This window comes from Orcinus orca, chromosome 19, assembly GCF_937001465.1.
Source record: "Orcinus orca chromosome 19, mOrcOrc1.1, whole genome shotgun sequence".
Lineage (NCBI taxonomy): Eukaryota > Metazoa > Chordata > Mammalia > Artiodactyla > Delphinidae > Orcinus > Orcinus orca.
Window position 1 is genome coordinate 47,939,435 of NC_064577.1, and position 21,965 is coordinate 47,961,399.

At 43.8% G+C, this 21,965-nt stretch overlaps 1 protein-coding gene across 17 annotated transcripts in view; it reads left to right on the forward strand.

Annotated features, from left to right (window-relative positions):
• The window catches only part of ACACA (acetyl-CoA carboxylase alpha), a 283,052-nt gene that overhangs the window by 229,752 nt on the left and 31,335 nt on the right, over nucleotides 1–21,965 (forward strand). For 16 of the 17 annotated variants that reach the window (XM_033431572.2, XM_004271716.4, XM_033431570.2 and 13 more), the window contains 7 exons: nucleotides 3,455–3,598; nucleotides 4,185–4,305; nucleotides 7,467–7,563; nucleotides 10,691–10,787; nucleotides 11,987–12,122; nucleotides 18,913–19,090; nucleotides 20,813–20,925. In XM_033431572.2, coding sequence (XP_033287463.1) covers nucleotides 3,455–3,598; nucleotides 4,185–4,305; nucleotides 7,467–7,563; nucleotides 10,691–10,787; nucleotides 11,987–12,122; nucleotides 18,913–19,090; nucleotides 20,813–20,925 — 886 coding nt within the window. Of the gene's footprint in view, nucleotides 1–3,454; nucleotides 3,599–4,184; nucleotides 4,306–7,466; nucleotides 7,564–10,690; nucleotides 10,788–11,986; nucleotides 12,123–13,174; nucleotides 13,279–18,912; nucleotides 19,091–20,812; nucleotides 20,926–21,965 lie in introns of those variants that run through there. The other variant, XM_049702259.1, reaches the window with a different exon arrangement.

The following is a 21,965-nucleotide window of genomic DNA, read 5'->3' on the forward strand; positions in this document are numbered from 1 at the left end:
CTGAGATGGTGCCTGTTCCTAGTATTGCACGGCACTGCCTCTCCACTTAGACCTGGGGGCAGCAAAGTGGGGCCTCATCAGAGTCACCTCTGTTTGAGTGGTTCCTGTGTTTAAGTGGTTATTGATGCTTGTTGGGCAGATAAACTAAAAGTTTGTATCATGCAGTATAAAATGTGAGAGGAATAATTTCGGAACTGGAACATGGCAAGCAACTTGACTTATACAAGAATGCATATGTCCAAGTTGGAAAAAAAAATTGGTGAATGAATCTCGCCCACTTCATGAAAATATTATGTTAATGAGGTTGTTTACCCCAGGTTTTTCTGTAGAAGATTGGTAGGGCAGTAGATGGAAGAATAAAACAGTGGGTTCTTTACTTTGCCTTCCTCAGTGCTCATCAGGGTTAGTGTAACTGTTCCAGCGCAATCATTTCAGAGTTAGGCAGAATGGATTTTGTCCTCGCCCAGATTCTGCTTTTGCAGTTGGAGCTTTTGTTGTGAAGTATTCTAAAATCATTAAAACCACTTGAGTCAGCAATGACCCCTATAAATCAGGAGCTATTGTGTGTGCCCTCATTCTCCTGGTGCATGCTCCAAACATACGGTCATTGAAGATGAACTGGAGGCGCCTGCTTTCTCTTCGCTGATTGTTAAGTAGCTGTGATTGTTGGCATTTGTTTGTGGTTAGTGAAGCAGGTTTCATTTTTGTGTGTCCTTCCCCTCTTCACCCCCTACCTCATATGATAAGCCTGATCAGAGAGAGCTCTTCGGATACTCTGTTAGTCTGTCCTATAATTTTTGTCTTTAATTCCCAAATTAAATGAATCCTCTTACATGACAAACATTTCTTTAGCCCAGGGTAATGTTCTTCGTTGTGGTAAGCCCTGGTTTTCTTTCTGAACCCAGAGGAGAAGAAATGTATAAATACTGCCGCCTTTTCAGAACAATGCCAACACGTCAGAGCCTGAGTTTCCACTTGTAAAGGGAAGACATACCAAGTTATTAAACTCTTGCTCCTTCCAAGTCTGTCTCCTATTAGTTTGTAAGAATATGGGGTAGAATGGGGAGATGAGGGGGCCTCCAGGAGTAGCCCAGTTCTAGAGGTTCTCTTCCTCTTTGAAATGAAGGGGCAAAGACATCCGAGGAAGGTGTATTTGAACAGCTAAGCATCTCTTGGTCTGGTTCAGTCTCTTTTTCTGAAATTGGTCCTCGATGGGTTCATTGCTGATTTTGGAGAGGTGTGAGGTTCTAAGTGGTTGGACGTTATCAAGTACTAGAGACAGTGTTTCATGGGAAAGAAAATAGCGTTTCCGAGCAGAAAATAGCCCCAGCTCTGTCTTCTAGGCAGTAAGGAGTTCTGGGCTCCTGTCATAGATTGTGGGTATCAGATATTCAGGGTCAGCACAGTGTCTCCTTTTTATTTCGTTTCCCCCTTTCCGATTTTATTTTAATAATTAAAAATACTGCTGATCACACTGAATGACTTCTGGCAGAGAGGCCGTCTGTCCCAGAAGGACCAGTTGTGGGCCATCAGGTTTATGACATCCATAAAACCGGAGCCAGATCAGAGCGCGGCCTCCCTGAGTGACAGGGTTTCTGCCTCCACCAGGGTCCCCTGTCATCTGACTGCTTTGGACATTTGTTTGGGGTTGGTTTTTCATTCTGTTTTGTTTCCCGATGCATGTGCGAGTGTGCCTGTGCACACATTTAAAGATAGAAATGAAACAGGTATGTAATGCCCTCTGCCTGTTAGAAAGACTAAAGCCATAAAAATAACAAACGGCGAGTATTTGCTAGAATGTCAAAGTTATGAGTTTATTTTGTAATGATGTGCTCCTGCCTTCATGAGGTAAACTGGCCGTGGCGGAGGTGTTATTAGTAATATGGACTCAGTGGAGCAGAAAGCTGAGTGACCGAGAGATCAGTGTATCAGTCAGGGAGAGGGCAAATGGAAAGAGACAGCAGGAGAATGAGAAAAGAGCCACAGCGCCTGGGCTGAGATGAAAGACAGACCGAGAGGCGGATGGGAACCCAGTGGTCAGATACGGCCTCCCTGGATCTGGGGGCTCCTTCAAAGGAGCTGCTGCTGTGTTACTCAGCTCAGGGCTGCCTGCAAAGGCTTGTTCTCTGTGCTTCCTTAGCGAGGAAAGCAGTAATCCGAGAGCCATTTTGCTTCCCATATTCCTTTCAGAAGAGTGTTTTCCATCCTTCCTAGCTGAAGTTAAATGGGACCAAGGCCAGCTGGGTCACATGGAGGTCATTGCTTTGGCCACCACCTTCCTCAGCCTTTGGCAGGTCTTGATGTTGGGGCTGACCCAGCATGCAGAGGAACCAGCTCCTAACAGGAAGGGGCAGGATGGGAATATACAGGTAGAATTTGCTGGTCTTTCATTTATTCGCTTCTCCCCAGAGACTGGAAATGAATAAAAGTAAGGAAGAAATTTTGTGTTATGGTTATTTTCTAAAGAAGGAAAGGGAAGAGAAAAGGTAAAATACAGTAAGCGCTCTGCAACCGTTAAGAGCTCTCCAGGGCTACCATAGATGACTGGCAATTACTACACACTCAGAAGTTTGCAGTAGTCAGTGATCAGGCTGCCCAGCGTCCATCTGCTGGGTCAGAAAACCTCCCTCCCTGAAAGAAATTATTAACCAATCTTCAAGGGAAAAAGAAACCCTACAATTTCCAAGTCGAAGAATATTTTTTCTTCCTTTTTTTTTCTTTTTTAAAGGAAACTTTATGGTTTCCAATTGCAGATGCCCTTCAACCTCACAAGGGTTAAACTCCTCTAGGGATGGATACACCAGAGAATTGAGGCCCTGAATTCCCTGGAACCTTGGGAGGGAAGGACGCAGGAGAGGCAGGTTTGGGTATAAATCACTACCCTGCACCCAGCACACAAAGAGGACTGTCGGCTCAAGGGTTCATTCATGTATGTGTCATGAGTTGCTTCAGGATTTTGCTTTAAAAATCCAATGTAAAGGGGAAAATTAACCCTTAAAAAATGAGGCATCCAAACCTCACAGTGTTTCTATTTAACTGAGACTCATCACTTGAGGTTGTCAAAAGACAGGCACATTCCCTCTACTGTGCCTACAGGCAGCAGCTCGGCCAGGCCTGCAGGCGATGACGTAGCCTGTGTCTCAGGGTCCAAGCTTTACCACTGCCATGATTTCAGCTCAGAGTCAAGTATGCCATGCACATCTGTGGCAGCTAGTAGAGAGAGAGAGAGGCTTGCTGGTGTTTAAATTGCAACAGAATATGTGATTGTTTAAAAGCCTTTTGTGTTTTCCAAGTTTTCTTTTTAGGACAAAGGTCCAGATAGTCCCTCAGCACAACCCACGGAGGCTGGACTCTGTCTTGTGGAGAAAAGAATCCATTTTCGTGGGAATTACGAAATAGACTTTGCCTTTCTCTCTGTCTGGACGGATGTCTTTTCCCTTGTTTATTTCTCTAGGTCCTCGGAAGGGAAGTATACACCTCCAATAACCAGCTCGGGGGCATCCAGATCATGCATAACAATGGGGTGACCCACAGCACTGTCTGTGATGACTTTGAAGGGGTGTTCACTGTCCTGCACTGGCTGTCCTACATGCCGAAGGTAAGCCCTCCCCCCTTCCTTCCAGCACCGAGGAAGCCCATAGCACCCAGCCTTTGCAGCAGAGTTCACTGCCTCTGCGTGTGCGACTGTTTTATAGTAGAGGGATTTTTTTACGATATGTTCTCTGGAAGCCGTTGATTTCTTTTTTTTCCTTAAAGCCATCTTTTACCTCCTACCTTTAAAATGCCTTTGGATTTCATTGGTTAGGCCCCTTTCTGATGATTTCCAGCCACAGAAGCCTTCGTGTCCTATCTGGGCTCAGATCCCAGCTTATTAAGGCTTCTTCCTCATTGTGGGTCTTCCCCTTTGTAATCGGTATCCACCCCTCTGGGGAGCTTGTCGGAGAGCCTGGGCACACTGAAACCAGGAGTCAGAATGCCCTACTTTCTGCCAGGCTCCTACATGAGACTCGAGAGCTGTACATGTTCCTCAGGGCTTGGCTCGAGATTAGGGTTCTTCTAGCTGATGATTGGGACTAACGGGTGTGACTCCATATGTGGTCCCTGCTGTCTTTGTCCATAACGATTGTTGCTGAGTTGGAGTTGTTCACTGACCGCTGTGCTCTTCCCCCCCAATCTCCTTTCAGAGTGTACACAGTTCAGTTCCTCTCCTGAATTCCAAGGATCCTATAGATAGAGTCATCGAGTTTATTCCCACAAAGACTCCATATGATCCTCGCTGGATGCTGGCAGGCCGTCCCCACCCAAGTATGTACACATTTGAGGGTCTGTGGCACCCTGGCCCTCAAACTTCCAGTCTTCCTTTCAATCACTAACCAATTCCTGCACAATAGTATATGACAAAGAAAACAAAGCCACTGAAGTACCTGGAAATGAGGGAAATCTGAAAAACAGCTCTCTGAAGAAAAAAGTGGAAAATCCTTCAAGAACAAATGAAAAATGAATGAAATCAGCCATTGAGTCATAAGCACTGGAGTCATTAATACATTTCTTTTCTGTTATTAGAGCACTTATTATTTAATGGGCTCAAAGACTTTAAAACAGTTAAATATAAGCCATAAAGTCATAGAATTACAGGACCAGAATCTTTGACCATCTAGTCTCTGTAAACAGAGATTGATCAGCTAAGTTCTGGGAAAGGTCTTTGAGACCCTCCACTATAGAGTGTGACTACACTCTTCCCAGCAAGCTGTTGCTGGGCACCCACCCTGCATGCGCCCTTCTTCTCATATGATTTTGGTAATAGTTTGATCTGTGCCTTAGTTATTAATGTAAGGTTGCTTTGTAAGATTATTTATTCATGAAGAGACTGTGCAGAACGTTTAATGTGATAACTGTATCGAGTAAGAACAAGCCCTCCCTCCATGTTTATCTAATATATCCCTCTGTCTTGGGGCTGATTTTACCAAACTTAAAAAACAAAAAGAGGGGAAAAAAGAGGCAACTCCACGTAAGGCAAATGTACATTCTTGTTTGTCTGTCCATTTGGCGATTTTAACAAACCTTATTTAGTGGGAAGTTCTTTTGTGAAGCCCCAAACCCCCCTGCTACATTTTGAATCTATTTTTTTTAGGCTTTTTGAGAAAGTGTTTGTTCTTTTTTCCATGTTTGTTGCAACTGTTTCCTCCCAAAAAGGCTATATCTAAAAGAAGAATGGAATGCAGAAGATAATTCCTTAAACTTAAGAGTCATTGTGATTTTGTTGAAAGAGAAAGAAGTCTTCATAAGGAAGACTTAATACACCTTTGTGGGCGCCCACTAAGCCACGTGGGCCTGTAAAGCACTTCCATATACACTATCTTATTTGGACTTGCTACTGCTCAGAGATAAGAAGAGATGACCGTTTTACAGGCTCAGAGAAGTTAAGTGATTTGGGCAAGGTCTCACAGCTAATACGTAGGAGTTGGGCTTAATCTGAAGCCTAACTATAGATACTGTAAAAAAATCACCAGAGGAGGGCTGACTTTAATTTAAAATGTTACCTGTTGTCTTCAATGCCTTTTCTTGTTCATCTTAATAAAACTAAATACTTTTTCTTACATCACCAGAAAAATCACCATAGTAATCTTTTTCCCTACCTCTCATTTTTATACCAGGATTTATAATAAGAACTATGAACCTAAGATACCTGTCAGCCTTAAAATACAGGACTTTTCTGGCAGAATTCAGAATAAGACTTAGCGAGTGTTCTCCTGGGAATTACGGGATGCCGTGTTAGCTGGCTTCTAAGTTCTGCATCTGAATTGAGCATGACCTGCTCTTCTTTGAGGAGGCCCAGTAAAGCCCACCTGCAATGGCCATCGCCCACTAATGACTCCCCTCTGTCAGTCAACATATAAGACAGGAGGGGTTTGAAAGAAAAACAATTTCCATTTTGAAATGAATTCTGTGGTTCCAAATCATTACTACTGAAGTAAGAACCGTCAAATGATCCAAGCATATAAAGTTAAAATTTCAATATCCTGATGTACTTAGAAGTTTGGTTTAGAACCTTTATCAAAATTTGAGCCCTCTTTCATGGGGTGAACAGGTGTGTGTGTGTGTGTGTAGATGGGCATTATCCTGGCTATTATTAATGAGATCCACAGAATAAAATGAATTTGTGATAAACTAAGTTTTCTGGGTTTTGGATAATATTTTTTCATCGACTCCCTAGTAATTCATCCTGCTGTCTCTTGTGCAGCTAACACTCGCTCCCAAATCGAGTGACTTCAGATTTTAATTTAGTGGAAGCGTTAAAGAAAGCAGATGATTCCCTGTGATAAGTTAAAGCAGATATCTCCTAGGTGAAAAGTTAAAGTCATTTATTAGAGGAGATAGTGCCGTGATATTCTTCAAACTGATGCCCAACACGAGACCAGAATCTAAACGATCGGCTTTGGGCTCGTGATAGAGAGATAATTTTGAAATGGATGATCACATTTTACACTGGGGCCATAGAGGCAAGGAATGTAGAACACAGTAATTACAAGTTGAGTCTTGATAAAACACTCTCCATCCTGTTTAAGTCAGCAGAGGTTAGCTTGCTCGGATCTCCACTTTTAATTGGTTTTAGGCTTGAGTTTTTAGGGGGCGGAGGGCCATGTTCAAATTAGAAGACTCGCTGAGAAACTATGAGCCGAGAGGGCAGCCAGGAAACAGTTATTTGCAGAAGCTTTTCTGGGGCCTTGGTCAAACATGGATACCTGTGGAACAGAAGTTATCTTAAACTAAGATGTTGAAAGTTTACGTGTCTTGCCAGTGAAGGAAATTCTATGCACAAAGGAGGTTAATGACATTAAGTGTGTTCATCTGAACCATTATATTTTTGACACCTATCAAGAGTATACAGGCATGGCCCTTTCTTGTAGTAAGATTATACTTTCTGAGCAGTAAATAAAGCGGATGTATCTTGTTGCTTTTCTAGCAGAGAAGCTGAGTCCCTTTTCTTTTCCTCAAATTTGGGTCCTCATCTGATCATTAATACTTATCATTTGGCTGTCTTCAGCTTTCCATTAAAAGAAAATCATTGGAATCAAACAAAATTGTAAGCTAAGTTTTAAAATAGAAATACACTTCTTGAAAACATCTTTAATGACTTGGCTGCCTTTTGACAAATGTTTGTGGTGTTTTGAAAAAAGCCAGGTTATTTATTTAAAAGATGCAAACTCTCTCTGCTAGCTGAACCCCATCGTTTAACAATAAATGATGCTTTTGCTGATAAATGATTCTTTTTATTCAGACTAGCAAATGAAATAGGAGATGAGGTCTGAAGGCAGATGAACATTCAGGGGCCTAATGTTTCCATCTATTATAATACGTTTAAAAACAAATAACCCCCCAAATCCAACCTCCAATTTGCCAATTCCAGTGTATTTTGAATGAATTGACCATTTTAATTTTCTGTTTTCTTTCTTTCCCTTCTGTAGCCCAGAAAGGTCAGTGGTTGAGTGGATTTTTTGACTATGGCTCTTTCTCGGAGATCATGCAGCCCTGGGCACAGACTGTGGCAGTTGGCAGAGCCAGGTAAGAGCTCTTTTGTTTTGGAAGCTCTTTTTCCTCCCAACTAAAAACAAGAAAAGAAAGGGCTGTATAGGTTTTTACCCATAACGTTCTCTTTGTCTAAACTTTCTCAGCATACTGGATTATATAGTCATGCCCAAGGCAGCATAACTGGAGCACTGGTTCCCAGTGGTCATTTAGCGTGTCACTCTAATGATGCGTTTAATCTGAAGTCTGGTTTTGGCAACACTTCCTTTTCATAATACCGAAAGAAAAGCTCTCTGGGGCTGTACAGCCCAACCACAATAGCCATAGCTCACCAGTGACCCCCACTCTATCCCCCAAAGACCATTTTCTTTCAGGAGTAGATGGCCAGTGAATCAGACTCATCTACTTCTCTGTAACCCACCCAAAAGATCTGTGTAACCGGAAGAAGGTCCTTCATGGCATTGAGATTATTCAAGTAACAAATGCACTGTACTGGCTTATCATCAGATTTGAATTGAAAAAAAACAAAAAAAATTTACCTGAAACAGGAGTGGGTCAAATAAGCTGGAATAGGTTGCAGGGATACCTCTAGTTTTCAAGGGGGAAATTGAAGTTTCTATTAAATTTTAATACCCACTCTAAGAAGTGCTTCACTCAACAGCGAGCTCTGCTCGAAATAATCTGCCAGGCTCGCCGTAACGAGCACCGCCGAGGCTGATCTTAATCTGGCTCTGCACCTCGGAGACTCGCCGCCCCGGGGACCCACGTCTGGAGCTCACCTTCCTCTCAGGGGCAATCAGGTTTCTTTATCCTTGTGAAAAGTGGCACCTGCCCAAGATTCTCAAACATGCCACACTGGGTTGAGATTTAGATTCCAGCCTCGAAAATAATTCTAGGCTTTGTGGTGCTCTCCGTCCAGCAGGTCAGCACGCCTTGTGCTGCCAGCGACCAGGAGCCATCAGATGGCAAATCCCACCAGGCGGGCTCTTTCACTGGGGCTCTGAGTAAGACTCAGCCTGGAGTCTGCCTGGACCGAGACTCCCAGGGACCAGCTCCCATCTTCTCCGGCCTCCCAGGCTTCTGCCGCACCGCAGGCTTCCGAGTCCCAGTGAGGGTTACTCTCTGTGCCTGGCAGAACTCCCACTGGGGAGGAGCCCCCCGACTCAGGACCTACTGGTTTGTTACAGTCTTCACAGGACACTACAAGCAACTTTTTTGAGACTGTGTCTCTTATCCATTCTGCTTCAGTTTTCCTGTCCTTAAAAAACATGACCGAGAAAGCCAGACCTTTGTTAAGGTCTTTAAGATCCTCCCATGGGAAACAGGAGAATAATGCTTTACACTTATGACTGGAAGAACAGGACTGTTCTGTGAGCAAGTTCAGTCAAGCTTGGCTTTGGTTAGCTCTGCCGTTGTTTATTGCGGCACTCACTCTGACTTCTTTCTTTCTTTCCATCTGACGAGTTCTGGGCTTCTTACTCCAAACACATACACATGGTCACAAGTATATAAAGCACAAATGGAGCTAGCTTCTTTCAAAAGCAATGGCATTTCGCGAAATAAATATAAATGTATTCTTCTGGGATTGTTACTGTAAGTGCTGCCAAAACTCATCTTTGGTATGTATGTTTGGAATATGTGTGCTATTGGCTGTAAATTGTCTTTTATTATTCCATGGCACCTTGTCCAGGGACACACTATAAAACAAGATGCAGCATCTTCATGTGCTAGCCTGATAAAATTTATATGTAGTATAATAGAAAACAGAAGTTGTTCTGAGCTGTTTTCAAGTTCAATAAATAACTGTAATACTCGGATAAAGATGTTCTTTATTAGGTCATGTGGGCCCTAATATATAAGTTATAAGTTACCGATTTAGGGTGGCTTTTGCAATTACAAGTTTCCAGTTGGATTGTTAATCATTGTGAACAGAAATATTTCTAAACCCTCCTGTGTACCTTCTGCTCGTTGTCTGATTGTCTAGAGAGCTTTTGATTCTGATTCAGTGCAGGCAAGTGACAAGGGGGTGGGTGGTCCCCACTCAGGCCCCTGTCAGGCCTCTTGTGATGACAAGGATCCATTTCCAGTAGCCAATATAACAACCAAAGACCATCCTTCATGGAAAAGTTTGTTATGGAGATGCTGTGGGGAATGAGAGACTATAACCCGTTCCAGCCCCAACCCCAAGGAATGCAGCTGAGAAGGTAAAGACTGAATCACATTTTCCAGAGTGAGGACTCACCCTGTACCTTGCAGGCTCGCTCACACTCACTTTCTCGATCTCCTCCTGATTTTTACTAGGAAATCTTTATGAGGACCAAGTGTGGGAGGGTATCATGGAGTACAGATGCAGAGGCTTTGAGCTCCTGAACAGTTTTTTAAATTAACAGAGCTTGGAGATTAAATTTATCCTTCAGTATAGATCACCTATTCAACCAAGATGACTTCTGAAGGTTAACCCTGACCCACTGCTCTTTTCCAACGGAAGAGAAAGTTAAGGGCTTGTTCAACCACCTCCCTACACTTGGCACACGTTTTTCATCATCCCCGTAACACACCTGCATACTCCCCATCCACACACCCAATGGTAAGACCTACTGTACCCTCAGATCTTACCAGGAACCACGTTATCAATACTCCATAGACAACTACAGGTCTGTTCCAGCAATGAAGTTTCAGGTTCCTACTGCCTTTCAGACTGTTTCCCTTCATCTTCACCAAAGACATGCTGTAGGGTGAACTGAGAAATTTCACTTGGCAACCACAGTGATGGTGTGTGTGTGTTCATTTGTGTGTGTGTACAAGATCTCACACACGTACTAGGCTGTTGAGTCTAAATGCAGAGGCTCCCCTGGTACCACCCTTGGTTTGAATTTATCCTGTGGTGGAGAATAGGAGTGATCCTGAGGGCAGAATCAGTTACCAGTTATGATTTACCAATCATATTTGGTAAATATGCAGTTTCCCTCCATATTTACCAAATTTACCATTTTTACCAAATCTGTAGAGTAACGTTTTACCCCCAGAAAAGTCAGATTTCCCCCTGACCCTGTATTTGTTTCCACATCCCCCTCCATCAATGTTTTGATGTAGGATTGGAAAATAAATGACTAGCTGTAACATAGACATACGTTGGGTTCTTACGAGGCTCATTTTTTATCAGGCTAGGAGGAATACCCGTGGGAGTAGTTGCCGTGGAAACCCGAACCGTGGAACTAAGTATCCCAGCTGATCCTGCAAACCTGGATTCTGAAGCCAAGGTAGGTCACCTCAAGTACCCTGAGCGCCCATGCTTGGAGCTGTGTTTCCGCCTCTGCAGAGCCGTGGATATATTGGGAGCATTGCAAACCACCAATTTTAGAGGAAAGGGCAGCCAGCAGCCTTTAATGATTTCAGACCATCACGAGCTCACTTTTAAGATGACTCGAAATGGACCGCAAGCTAAATTCTGCCTGAAAAATTAAATGGGCCTTTACAGTGGTCTTGTTGTTGCTAGAAAACAGTCTTCTTTTGTTGGGTATGTGGTCTTCTAGAAAGGCAGCTGAGATGATGCTGAGGGCCCACTGGTCCTGGTTGTCCAAGCACTCGTGGAAGAGCTCCTACTGGAATTAATAAGGAAGTCTGCCCCGACACCAAATGTGAAAGCCACAGCCCATCCTTTCTTTTTCTTTTTTTCTTTTTGGCTGCGTTGGGTCTTCGTTGCTGTACGCGGGCTTTTCTCTAGTTGCAGGGTGCGGGCTTCTCCTTGCGGTGGCTTCTCTTGTTGCGGAGCACGGACTCTAGGCACGTGGGCTTCAGTAGTTGTGGCATGCTGGCTCCAGTAGCTGTGGCTCGTGGGCTCTAGAGCGTAGGTTCAGTAGTTGTGGCGCACGGGCTTAGTTGCTCTGCGGCATCTGGGATCCTCCCAGACCAGGGCTTGAACCTGTGTCCCCTGCACTGGCAGGCGGATTCTTAACCACTGTGCCACCAGGGAAGTCCCATCCTTTTCAAAAGGGTGGATTAAGTCTTCACAGCCTGACAAAGGGTCAGCAGGGCTACCTCAAGCGCCACTGACTAAGCACAGTACAGGGAAGCTGTACCAGGCACAGAGGCGAGAGCATGTGGAGACTCTGACCAGGGGGCTTGCTTGGAGCTGTGTGGTCGAGTCACTTAAAGTTGCCCTGGGAAGCCTGGAAGGAGGATGCCTCAGGCTGCATCCTTCCTTTGGAAGCAGTAAGGTTTCCCCCTATGGACTAAGGAGGGGTGGGTGGTGGAATCAAGACTTAGGAAGAGGAGTATTTAACAAGGTCAAAGAGCCAGGATCCTTTCTTCTTTTTTATTTCAAGGATGATCTTGATGAACAACAACTTTGGTTTGGTTTGATTTTGAGTTTTTAACAGTAAAACTTTATTCTCCTGGGAGAGATTCCCCTTCAGACTGTGTTGTTAATTGTGTCTTCTTCTTTGGCTTTTCCTCATAGATAATCCAGCAGGCTGGCCAGGTTTGGTTCCCAGATTCTGCATTTAAGACCTATCAGGCTATCAAGGACTTCAACCGTGAAGGGCTGCCTCTGATGGTCTTTGCCAACTGGAGAGGCTTCTCTGGTGGGATGAAAGGTAATTGGCCTGGCCCTGGGCTGGAGGGGCCTCACTGATTCCCTCGAACACTGCAGCGGGGGGAGGAAGGGTTTATACTGGGTTTATATGAGTGTCCTGACAGCACATCAGCCTAGGTTTCTGGGCGATTATGCTCCCTCTGAGATATCTTCTGAGTTGTAACTTGAATGGGAAAATTCGATTTTTACAATTCCATACAAAATTTCAGAGCTATCTAGGCCTTATGTAGGTGGACTGCTGATTTAGCTTTCACAGCTTAGTGACGGACTGTTCTGATGGTCCTGGGGAAATACAATTGTCCTAGTCTCTGTCCCTCTTTTCTGGGCATACTCTTTGTTGGTGTTCGTCTTTAATGCTCTATGATGACCAAGATAGATACTGAAATTAGCTGTCACCAGAAGAAAACGAACAAATTCTATACCGGAGGCTTTCCCTTTGTGGCAGTTCGTGATATGTTTTATTATTATCCAACAACAGCCCTGGGCCTGTGGCTCCAGCATATTAGACCATTATTATAAAGGCTCTGCTCAGTGCCAGAACTGCCAGTCACTGAGAATCCTCCGTGTGAATGGTTCAGGGAAACACCCACTACCTCTCGAGTTGTGAAGCTTTCTCTCCAATGGCCAGAGATTCGTGGCCAGGCGGAGGCCAGAGACCACATGCCGGGAGGGGATGAGTATGCTGATAAGTGTCAACTTTATTCCTCAGGGAAAACCCTAGAATGGATTAGGGGAATAGATGGAGGGAGGAGTTGGTACTGCTGGAGTGAAAGGAGTGATCAGAGGACATGTAAAGAGGACATGTAAAATGTGAAAGAATGAACTCTCAGTAAGGCACCCAGAAGTAGCTTGGGGCAGGAGCATCTCTAGCTTTGAGGGAGGAAAAGCTTGGGGAAGTTACCCTTTTATAGGTTATCAGCTGTGCGTGGAGAGAGGTTAGAGCCTTATGCCAGCAACTTTCCCTTACCTGGCTAAGAAAACCCCTGCCTGTATGGCCAGCCTCCCTGCCCAAATGTAGATGAGTAGGGCGATTTTTTTTGTTTTTTGTTTTAGTTGAAAAGGTCCCCTTTGTCTATATTTACTGGACAGCTACCACATTTTGCACTTTCTTTGGGGAGACATGGACTGTACATGCAAATTAGGGTTTGTATACTTTCCTAAGCTATTCCAGGTGAATTACTTTTTGACCAAGATAATAAATCAGTGGAAATACCATGAGATATTGAGAGTATAGGTTAAATAAGTCAATCCTACACATTTTTATTGAGTTCCTATGTGCAAGGAGCTATGCTAGCTAGCTACTTCACAGAAAACAAAAATAAGTCAGAAAAGAGTCTTTGAAGCCTGAAGGAGTCAAGAAGAATGTCTTGTGCAGAAAGTTAAACCCATAATGTATAAAGTATAAACAAAATACCACAGTGTTTCTACCAGACGTAAAATAGATAGCTAGTGGGAAGCAGCCGCATAGCACAGGGACATCAGCTCGGTGCTTTGTGACCACCTAGAGGGGTGGGATAGGGAGGGTGGGAGGGAGGGAGACGCAAGAGGGAAGAGATATGGGAACATGTGTATATGTATAACTGATTCACTTTGTTATAAAGCGGAAACTAACACACCATTGTAAAGCAATTATACTCCAATAAGGATGTAAAAAAAAATACTAATAACCACAGTGTTCAAAGGAGGATGATACTCTATGGGGGCAGGGGAGGGGGTGGCTGAAATCCCTTTCATTTATGTATATGAGATGCATTTAGCATCAGATTTCACTTGATCCCAGATTCCCTGGCTGTAAGATTTACATTGACTTGGGAGAGAATGCAATGCTGTTACTCCTTAGTTACCTCTCTTCTGGGGAGCCATTGAGAATTCACTCATCCTGACATTACTTAGGAGACGTCAGCCTGGCTACTTTGTCCTAACGAATTTAGAGCTCAAAAGTTTGCGATGTGCCGCTTGTAGGGGAAGCTTTAATTCTGCGACGTATTTTGGCTCAGGCCCAGATTGGCTGCCCGCCCTATAGCCATAAGAGCATCAACAATTCAGATTCATTGGGCTCTTTTCACCAGAAACTGCACTAACCATTTTACATGCATTATCTTACATATTCATCACAACAAGCACCTCTAAGGGGCAAGTTATATTATTATCCACAATTTGCATAAATTGAGACTTAGGTTAAGTAAATTTCCCAAGATCATTTAGCTAAAAAATGAGAACACAGACCTGTCTTACTTCCTGTAGCACAATTTAGAGCCTAGGGCCAGAACCAGATCTACTAGAATATCCCAAGAATAGAATATCTAGGTTCCTGAGAAAGTAATTATCCACCTACCGCCCCTCTGCTTTGGGGTTATTGTGACAGGAAACTGCAGGAACTCAGAAATGAGTTATGGGTTTTTAATTGTAAAATATACATAATATTTATCCTATTAACCATTTGTAAGTGTACAGTTCATCAGCATTAAATACATTCACAATGTTGTGTAACCATCACTGCTGTCTGTACCCAAAACTTTTTCATCATCCTCAACATAAAGTCTATACCCATTAAATAGTAACTCCCCACCCCCACCCCCGTCCCTGATCAAAAACGAGTTGTTGGCCTGATGTGGAGCAGGACCAGCTCTGTCTTCTGAATTTTGGTGCTGCTGCTGCATCCGTTTACACGTCACTTAAGACAGATAAGCTTTGGGGAAGATGGAGATCAGTGTGAAAGTAGGAGGGGAGGAACACCCCCCTTTCATAGTTACATGCAGGCCAGGATGTTTTCTATGTATTATCTCATGTAAAGGGACCAAAGCTGAGAGCCATTCCATATCCCTTGGGGAGATGTTTGCAGTTTTGGTTTCAATACTGGCTGGGGATTATGCAGGGAGGGAAAATAAACAATTATGCCATCCCTGAGTGCACACAAACACACAGCCAGGAGCCGACTGCACTGTGGGTAAAATGACTCCAAAATTGTGTGTAATGAGTAGGAAAAGATTAGAGACAGCTCTTGCTATGCTGAAAATTGACATTAGTGGAGGGGGGAAAAATAACCTCTTTACTAGTCGGCCTAGGAGGTCTAATTCAAGCAGTAAAAATATAAATAAATAAATAAAAGCATGTCAAGATGGTATTGGTGCTTTTTTTCCAATGAGCTCTATCTGGCCGGAAGGCTATTCAGCATAATGCAAAATTAAATTATAAAAACTGGCTGAATATTTAGATGGAAGAGCCATTTGGAAGCAGTTTATTTAGACGAACCGGCAATGACCCACAACAGGGAGACATCAAGCATGAAATTTACTAGAAATTAGCACCAGGGTCCCAGCCTCAGCATGAATAGCTTGATAGGATGCAAATCCCAGTGATATTAAGCTGCCTCACTGCTGGTGCTACAGGGTCACTCTCAGTTGGCTTTTCATGTTATACTTATTATTTTTTCCTGGGACAGGTTATAAATAACAATAAAAAACATTTATTGAAAACTTTAACTGGAATGAAAGTCTATTATAAAGTCTCTGATTACTTGGATGTTGAAATGCAGTGTCAGCCGGCCATAATGAACTCATGAGAGACATTATGTGTATGCAGCTTGTGTATGCCTGATGTCTACCTTCAGCTTCTAACAGATAATCTCGCCTCAAGCCAATAAGATCTGTTCCAGTTTTGAGAGAGCAGAGCACTGTGGAAACACCCTACCGCCCTGCTCCCTTGTTTGGTACATGCGGCTGCTGTGGTGTATCCCTGTTGTGTAACAATGAAGGCTCCAGGCAGGGTTGGCGCCTGGGTGCTAAGAACAGGCTGGAAAGGCTATGTGCTCACCGTTCATGCAGATGTGCTTTGCTCAGAATGCTTAGAAAGCTGCAGGCTCCCCCCCGCTCTGAGGAAGAACCTTTCAGTATTTTCCATTCCCATCGCATTTCTCAGGGCCTGAGAATTGACAGTCAGCATATGCATAGCTTTACAGTTCCCTAGACTGATGTCTAGCCTAAACCCTTGGGGATCGCCCTTCCCCTGCTGCTCTTGGCTATGCTTTTGCTCTGTCTCTGAAATATGAAGGGATTTCAAACAAATGTGTGTCAGATTGTTGCCAAGCGCTTCAACCTGCCTTTCAGGAATGTGTGGTCTGGGGCAGCTGTGAATCAGTACAAGCATGTTGATTGTAGAATTTGTGTTTGTTTATATTTTAATAGCCTTTGTTGCCTTTGGAGTGTTTTGATGATTCGGATAGTGGGGTGTTGATGTTCCAGGTTAGATGGAGGCGTCTTTTTCAAGTCCCAAGCTTGTCAGCTTCAATGAAGCTTGATGCCCCTTTTCTACTCACAGTCTTGGGGCCTGAAGCTAATTGTTCGACAGTCGGATCCATGCCCTTCACAGAGCTGCTAGGATAAGTTCTGATATCTCTGAACATACCAAAAATCCAGGCAAAATTTAGAAATACTCATTTATTTAAGTCTCTTTTCTGGCTTCTGTTTTACTGAGCCCTTGTATCAGATGCTGGAAGGCAGATTACTTCAGCCTCCTGCGCTTTCCTCGCCTTAAGAGGGATGGGTTAAGAATGAAGTAGCAGAATGTGGACTTAAGAGACAAAGAGATCTGGGTTCAAAGTCTCAGCTCTGCCACTTACTCACTTAAGCCTCAGTTTACTCACCTGTCCCTTGGGTATGAGAAAAAGAAGAGTTTTCTGATGATTAAATGATTTACGTGTGTGTGTGTGTGTGTGTGTGTGTGTGTGTGTGTGTGTGTGTATGTATGTAATCATGCTCCCTCGTATACAGTAAGCTAGCCATGAAGATGAAAAGAGGGACCAAAGTCCATTTCACAAAAATAAAATGCACACATACTCAACTTTATCCCAAACAATTTGCTTATACTATGAAATTAAGTTTTGTTTCGTTTTAATTAAATACATGGAAGTACATTTTTAATAAAGTCCTCTCCGTTTTTGGGAGCTGAGTCTGTTCATCATAGTACAGAGCTGGATTTTGATGCAGACATGTCTTTAACAAACACAAGTGAGTGAAGAGGCTGGAAACGCTGTCATTTACCTCCTAACTTACTTTTCTTTCACATAGGATGACTTTTTGGGTGCCATTTGCTGTTGTTTCACTTTCTCCCTTTATCTCCACCTCCCATTTCTTCTCCGCGCATGATACGGTTGAGAGCCACTCCTTCCTGTTACTCATTCTGAGACTGTACTCTTGGCAGCACTGAAAAATGTACTGCTAATTACACAATTATTTTATTATGTCGCACTGGTTGAAATATCCACTAAAGAATTAATTTAGTTAAAATAATTTGAACTGAGCAATTATTTTCATAACCACGGAATTAGCGTAAAGCGCTTAACGTCCTTTATTCCCTGCTCTTCATACAGCAGTTGTGTAATTAGCAGTCAATTTTTTTGGTCTTTGCTTTCCTCCCAAAGGAATAAATGTCTTTGTTCTGATCGTATATACAGAGTGTGTGACCATTCACATTCTACATAGAGTAGGGAGTTTTTCCTGGGGCAACTTCTGAGTTTTTGGAATTCCTTCACAGACCCGCCAGCCAGGTTGGAGCAATGGAGAAAGGCATAGGCCTTGCAGAGAACTGTGCTCACCCATGGTTTCTATACAGAGAGCCATTTTTACTTTGGAGAAGGTAGAGGTTTAATTTGCCAGTAACTACAGTGAAAGCAATTTCTCTTTGGTTTGCTCTTAAGTTCCAGAAAAATGCCTCTTTGCTTTGGGTTTCCAGATTGATTTATTCTAAATTGAGATCCTCTCTTTGTTAGGAAAGTTTGAACTCAGTTGAACCTGTTATTTGGTGTTTCAAAAGGATCCACTGTGGTTCCACTGCAATACTCATTAAGCACCTGGAATCATAAACCTAAAACTTCAGCAGTGTTTAGACTTCAGTGAGCTAGGAAATGGGAAGAAGTCATAAATTATTGGGAAATAAATAACTGATCCTGCTTTCCAAGGACTGACTCTGTTTATGCACCAAGGGTCCCTTTTCTTCAGGCTGCACCTGACCTTGGGGGGATTACAAAGCGTACTCTTTATCAGAAGAAAGAGCTGGCTCCTCTTTCTATGTGGCTGTGTGATAGTTCCAATAAATACGTATGCACTTAAATTTTTTTCTCATTGGTACCCTGATAAAATGCAACTGATAAAGAATTAATTTTTTCTTTCTCGCTGTGTTCTTTCCAAAGCATGCGTGTGCTCACCCATTTATTCAGCAGACACTTACTGAACACTAACTGTGTTCTAGGCACTGGACAGGACCCTGGGGATGCAAAGATGAAAGATGCAGTTTTTGAAGATAAAATTTTTGAAGGATGCATTTCCATTAGCTGTGCATTTTAAGGGCTTATCATATGCTACGTATCATGAGAAGAATTGAAAAGAGCTTGAATAGTTCCTTCAGAAAACTTAATGTAGTGAGAGAGATCACATATTGACATGAAAAATACTCAACATTTGTAGAGCGAGTGTGAATTAATGTGGTGAAACCTGAGTACAGAAATTCAGGGAAGATGTAAAATGGATATGCAGTCCATAGGGCCTGCACCCTGAATCTGGTGAAAGGCAGTGCACTTCTGTCATACTTTTGAAGATCCCGTGGAGTCTTAAATAGAATACAGATGGAGACACCAATTGCTTTAGTCTTCAGGGGGGCCAAACGGGACCTGGGGCAGCTGCACCCCCAGACCTGTCACCTCTGGCCACGAGCAGCCTTATTCCTCTGTGTGTCACGATGTGAGCAATGTTCGGAAGTACTGCTTCATGGTTTCTAATTTGTCTCATTCTCCACAGATATGTACGACCAAGTGCTGAAGTTTGGCGCTTACATCGTGGATGGCTTACGGGAGTGCTCGCAGCCTGTGATGGTTTACATTCCTCCACAGGCCGAGCTCCGGGGTGGCTCCTGGGTCGTGATTGACCCCACCATCAACCCGCGGCACATGGAGATGTATGCTGACCGAGAAAGCAGGTAGTGCTCCTTCCTCGTTTCCACTCACTGCCTCTGGGGGATCCTCTAGCTGTTGGTTTCCTCCTGGAGAGCATTATAACCAAGGGACCTTTATTTGAATCTGTGCATCCGCAGAGGGCTCCAAGTTCAGAAAAATAGGCTTTCTAGAAAGCATCCGCCAGCATGAGAAGGGAGCCAGGCTGGAGTGAGGCTTTCCCGGTGTGATCCCCACCCCAGATTCTTTTACCATGAGGTCCTCTATCCAGGCACCCCCAAACTCTGAGAGACCCTCTCCTGTATGTTGTTCAGATATACCTATTCATCATCCCTTTCTTAGGTATGTGGCAGAGGGAGCTTAAAGCGAGGTGGAGAGGAAGGACCGAGTTGTTAGTCTGGAGTTCTGGGGGCTTCCCCAGGCCCTGCCGCTGACTAGTGAGGAACTTGGAGCGGTCCTCGCTCTCCCTGGGTTGCTTCTCCTTGTCTGTGGAACGACCTGGGTGGCCATCGAGGTGCACCACGGCACCTGCATTCTGTGGTTCCAACCAGAGCTTGTCCCACACAGCGCAGTGCCTCACTCTGGCATTCGGGGAGGCCTGGAGAACACAGTGTTTGCAGCACAAAGAGAACTGCAAGAGAAAATCCCAAGCTTCTGTTAGGCATTGGCACCTGCAACACTGAAGTCCAGCTTCCTTTCATAGTCTGCTTTCAACCCTTTTGTAAATCTCACATCATATCTTCTTGACATTTTCCATGCCAGTTCCTACATCCAATCATTTTATTAGAGCACCTATGTCTCTCTTTTCCCCAAAATTTCAGCCTCTTATTTCAAAAACTGCTTGAGAGAGTCCAGTGGTTTTATTGTCAAATCACTAGGCTAGCGTTCTATACTTAGGGGCTTACTTTTAAGTGCTAACTTAACTCCTGATCTGATATCAGATGGGAGACAAGTCCTCTGCAGACTTTAGAACAAGACTGTATGGTTTTAAATCCAGCTCTGTCACTTGTTAGCCTTGGACAAGTCTCCTAACATCCCGTACCTTAGTTTCCTCCTCTGTGAAATGGGGATCATAGTACCTTACTTCATAGTGGATATAGACTGGGCATGGGATTGTCATAAAGATTTTTACATTGACCTTAGAGCAGTGCCATGCACAGAGTAAGCATTAGCTGTAATTTTTTTTTTATGTAGAAAGTCTTTTAAAAAAAAAAAAAGGTGTGTAGGGTAAAGTTCCTGGTAATAGAACATCATTAGTATGCACTAGAAGTGACCCTGAAACCTATGTCATTTCCATAGCAGCAGGGTGCCGTCCGTGTGTAGGACCAGTCAGCACCCCGCCACTCCCTCATTGCGTGGCCTGAGTGATGGAGACTGTTCCTCTGCCACTGCGGCTACATCAACTTTTTTTTTTTTTTTTTTTTTCTGAAAAACGTGATTCCTGTTACCCTTATCAGCTGTAGGTGGTGGAATCTGTATTCTTCTCCCTTTGAGATGAAGTAGACTGATGTCGTAATAAGAATGATTTTAATTGCTTTTTGCCAGGCCTTTCTCATACCCCACTTAGACTCTTCTCTGGTGCCTGCTTCTCTCCCTGGGGTTCCCTCTGTGAACTGTGGGTGGGTAAAACCATAATGAAGCTATTTCCTGGTCCACAGATTGTAACTGGCCTCATTCTGTTGTCTCCTTCCTCTAAAGTGCCTCTGTTTCTGTTTTGTTTTGTTTCCTTTCCTTTCTCTGTGATCCAGGGGATCAGTTCTGGAGCCAGAAGGGACAGTAGAAATCAAATTCCGCAGAAAGGATCTGGTGAAAACCATGCGTCGGGTGGACCCCGTCTACATCCACTTGGCTGAGCGATTGGGTATGTCTGCTTGTCCTCCTGGCAAATCAATGAGCCGTTCAGCTGATTTGTAATGAGTGCATTCATAGGCCAGGGGAGGAGGCACTGAAGCATTTGATCAAATTCATGATCATCTTTATTTACTGTCCTCTCTATGGTAAGAACCCTGGTAGAATGAAATAGTGTGTGTAATAGGAGGGAAAGCGGGCCCTCAAAAAAGCAAAAGTCACCTGATTTTTTTCTTCTGATATTTCCTTATAGTTCAAACAATCCATCTTTCTCGGCTTGTGGATGTCCTTGTAAAGAATGATTAGCGGGAAGTTGCTGTTGGGGGCAGGCTGATCAGGCAGAGAACATGCTAGGCTTAAGTCTCCTGTTTCTGCTTGTCTCTCTGGACGAGCCTGCCTTGTTTCTGAAGAGTCAGTGTCACAGGATGGAAAAGCCGGAGACCTACCCAGGCGGCATCCTGGGGCCATCCTGAGCTGGAGAAATGGAAGTAACAATTGTACACTGTGCACTTAAAATAGAGGCCGAGCTGCAGACTCCCTGGGAGCGTTTGCACTCCATGCTTCCAGCCGTTACTGTGTCGCTCATTTGTTTCTGGAGCTTTTGGAAGGCGCTTGCAATTTGAACATTGGACTAAACCATGGGGGCCCTGTGTCAAGTCCAGAGTCTGAATGAGTTTCAGAGTCTCTTAAAACACTGATTTTCTGCCCAGGTCTCCCATTGAGCCCTTTGCTCTGTTAGTAAAGATAATGGCTTAAGGGTCTTTTGTTCGTTGGTTTGGTTTGTTTTTGTTTTTTAAAGACAACAGGGAGATTGTCTTTAAAAGGTAGTGAAACTCAGTGAATGGAAGACATAAAAAAGAGATGCTAGCTCATTTATGTTCCAAATAGTAAGTTAATTAATAAAGTACCATTTGTGAACTCTTTACATCCTCACCATCCAGAGACACAGAAACTTCTGAGAGTTTGCCTGCCCTCACCCTAGAGACCGCACGTCCTGGCATCAGAGGCCTGAGCCGTGCGCAGTGTTGCTTGCCATACACAGCGACTCGGGTT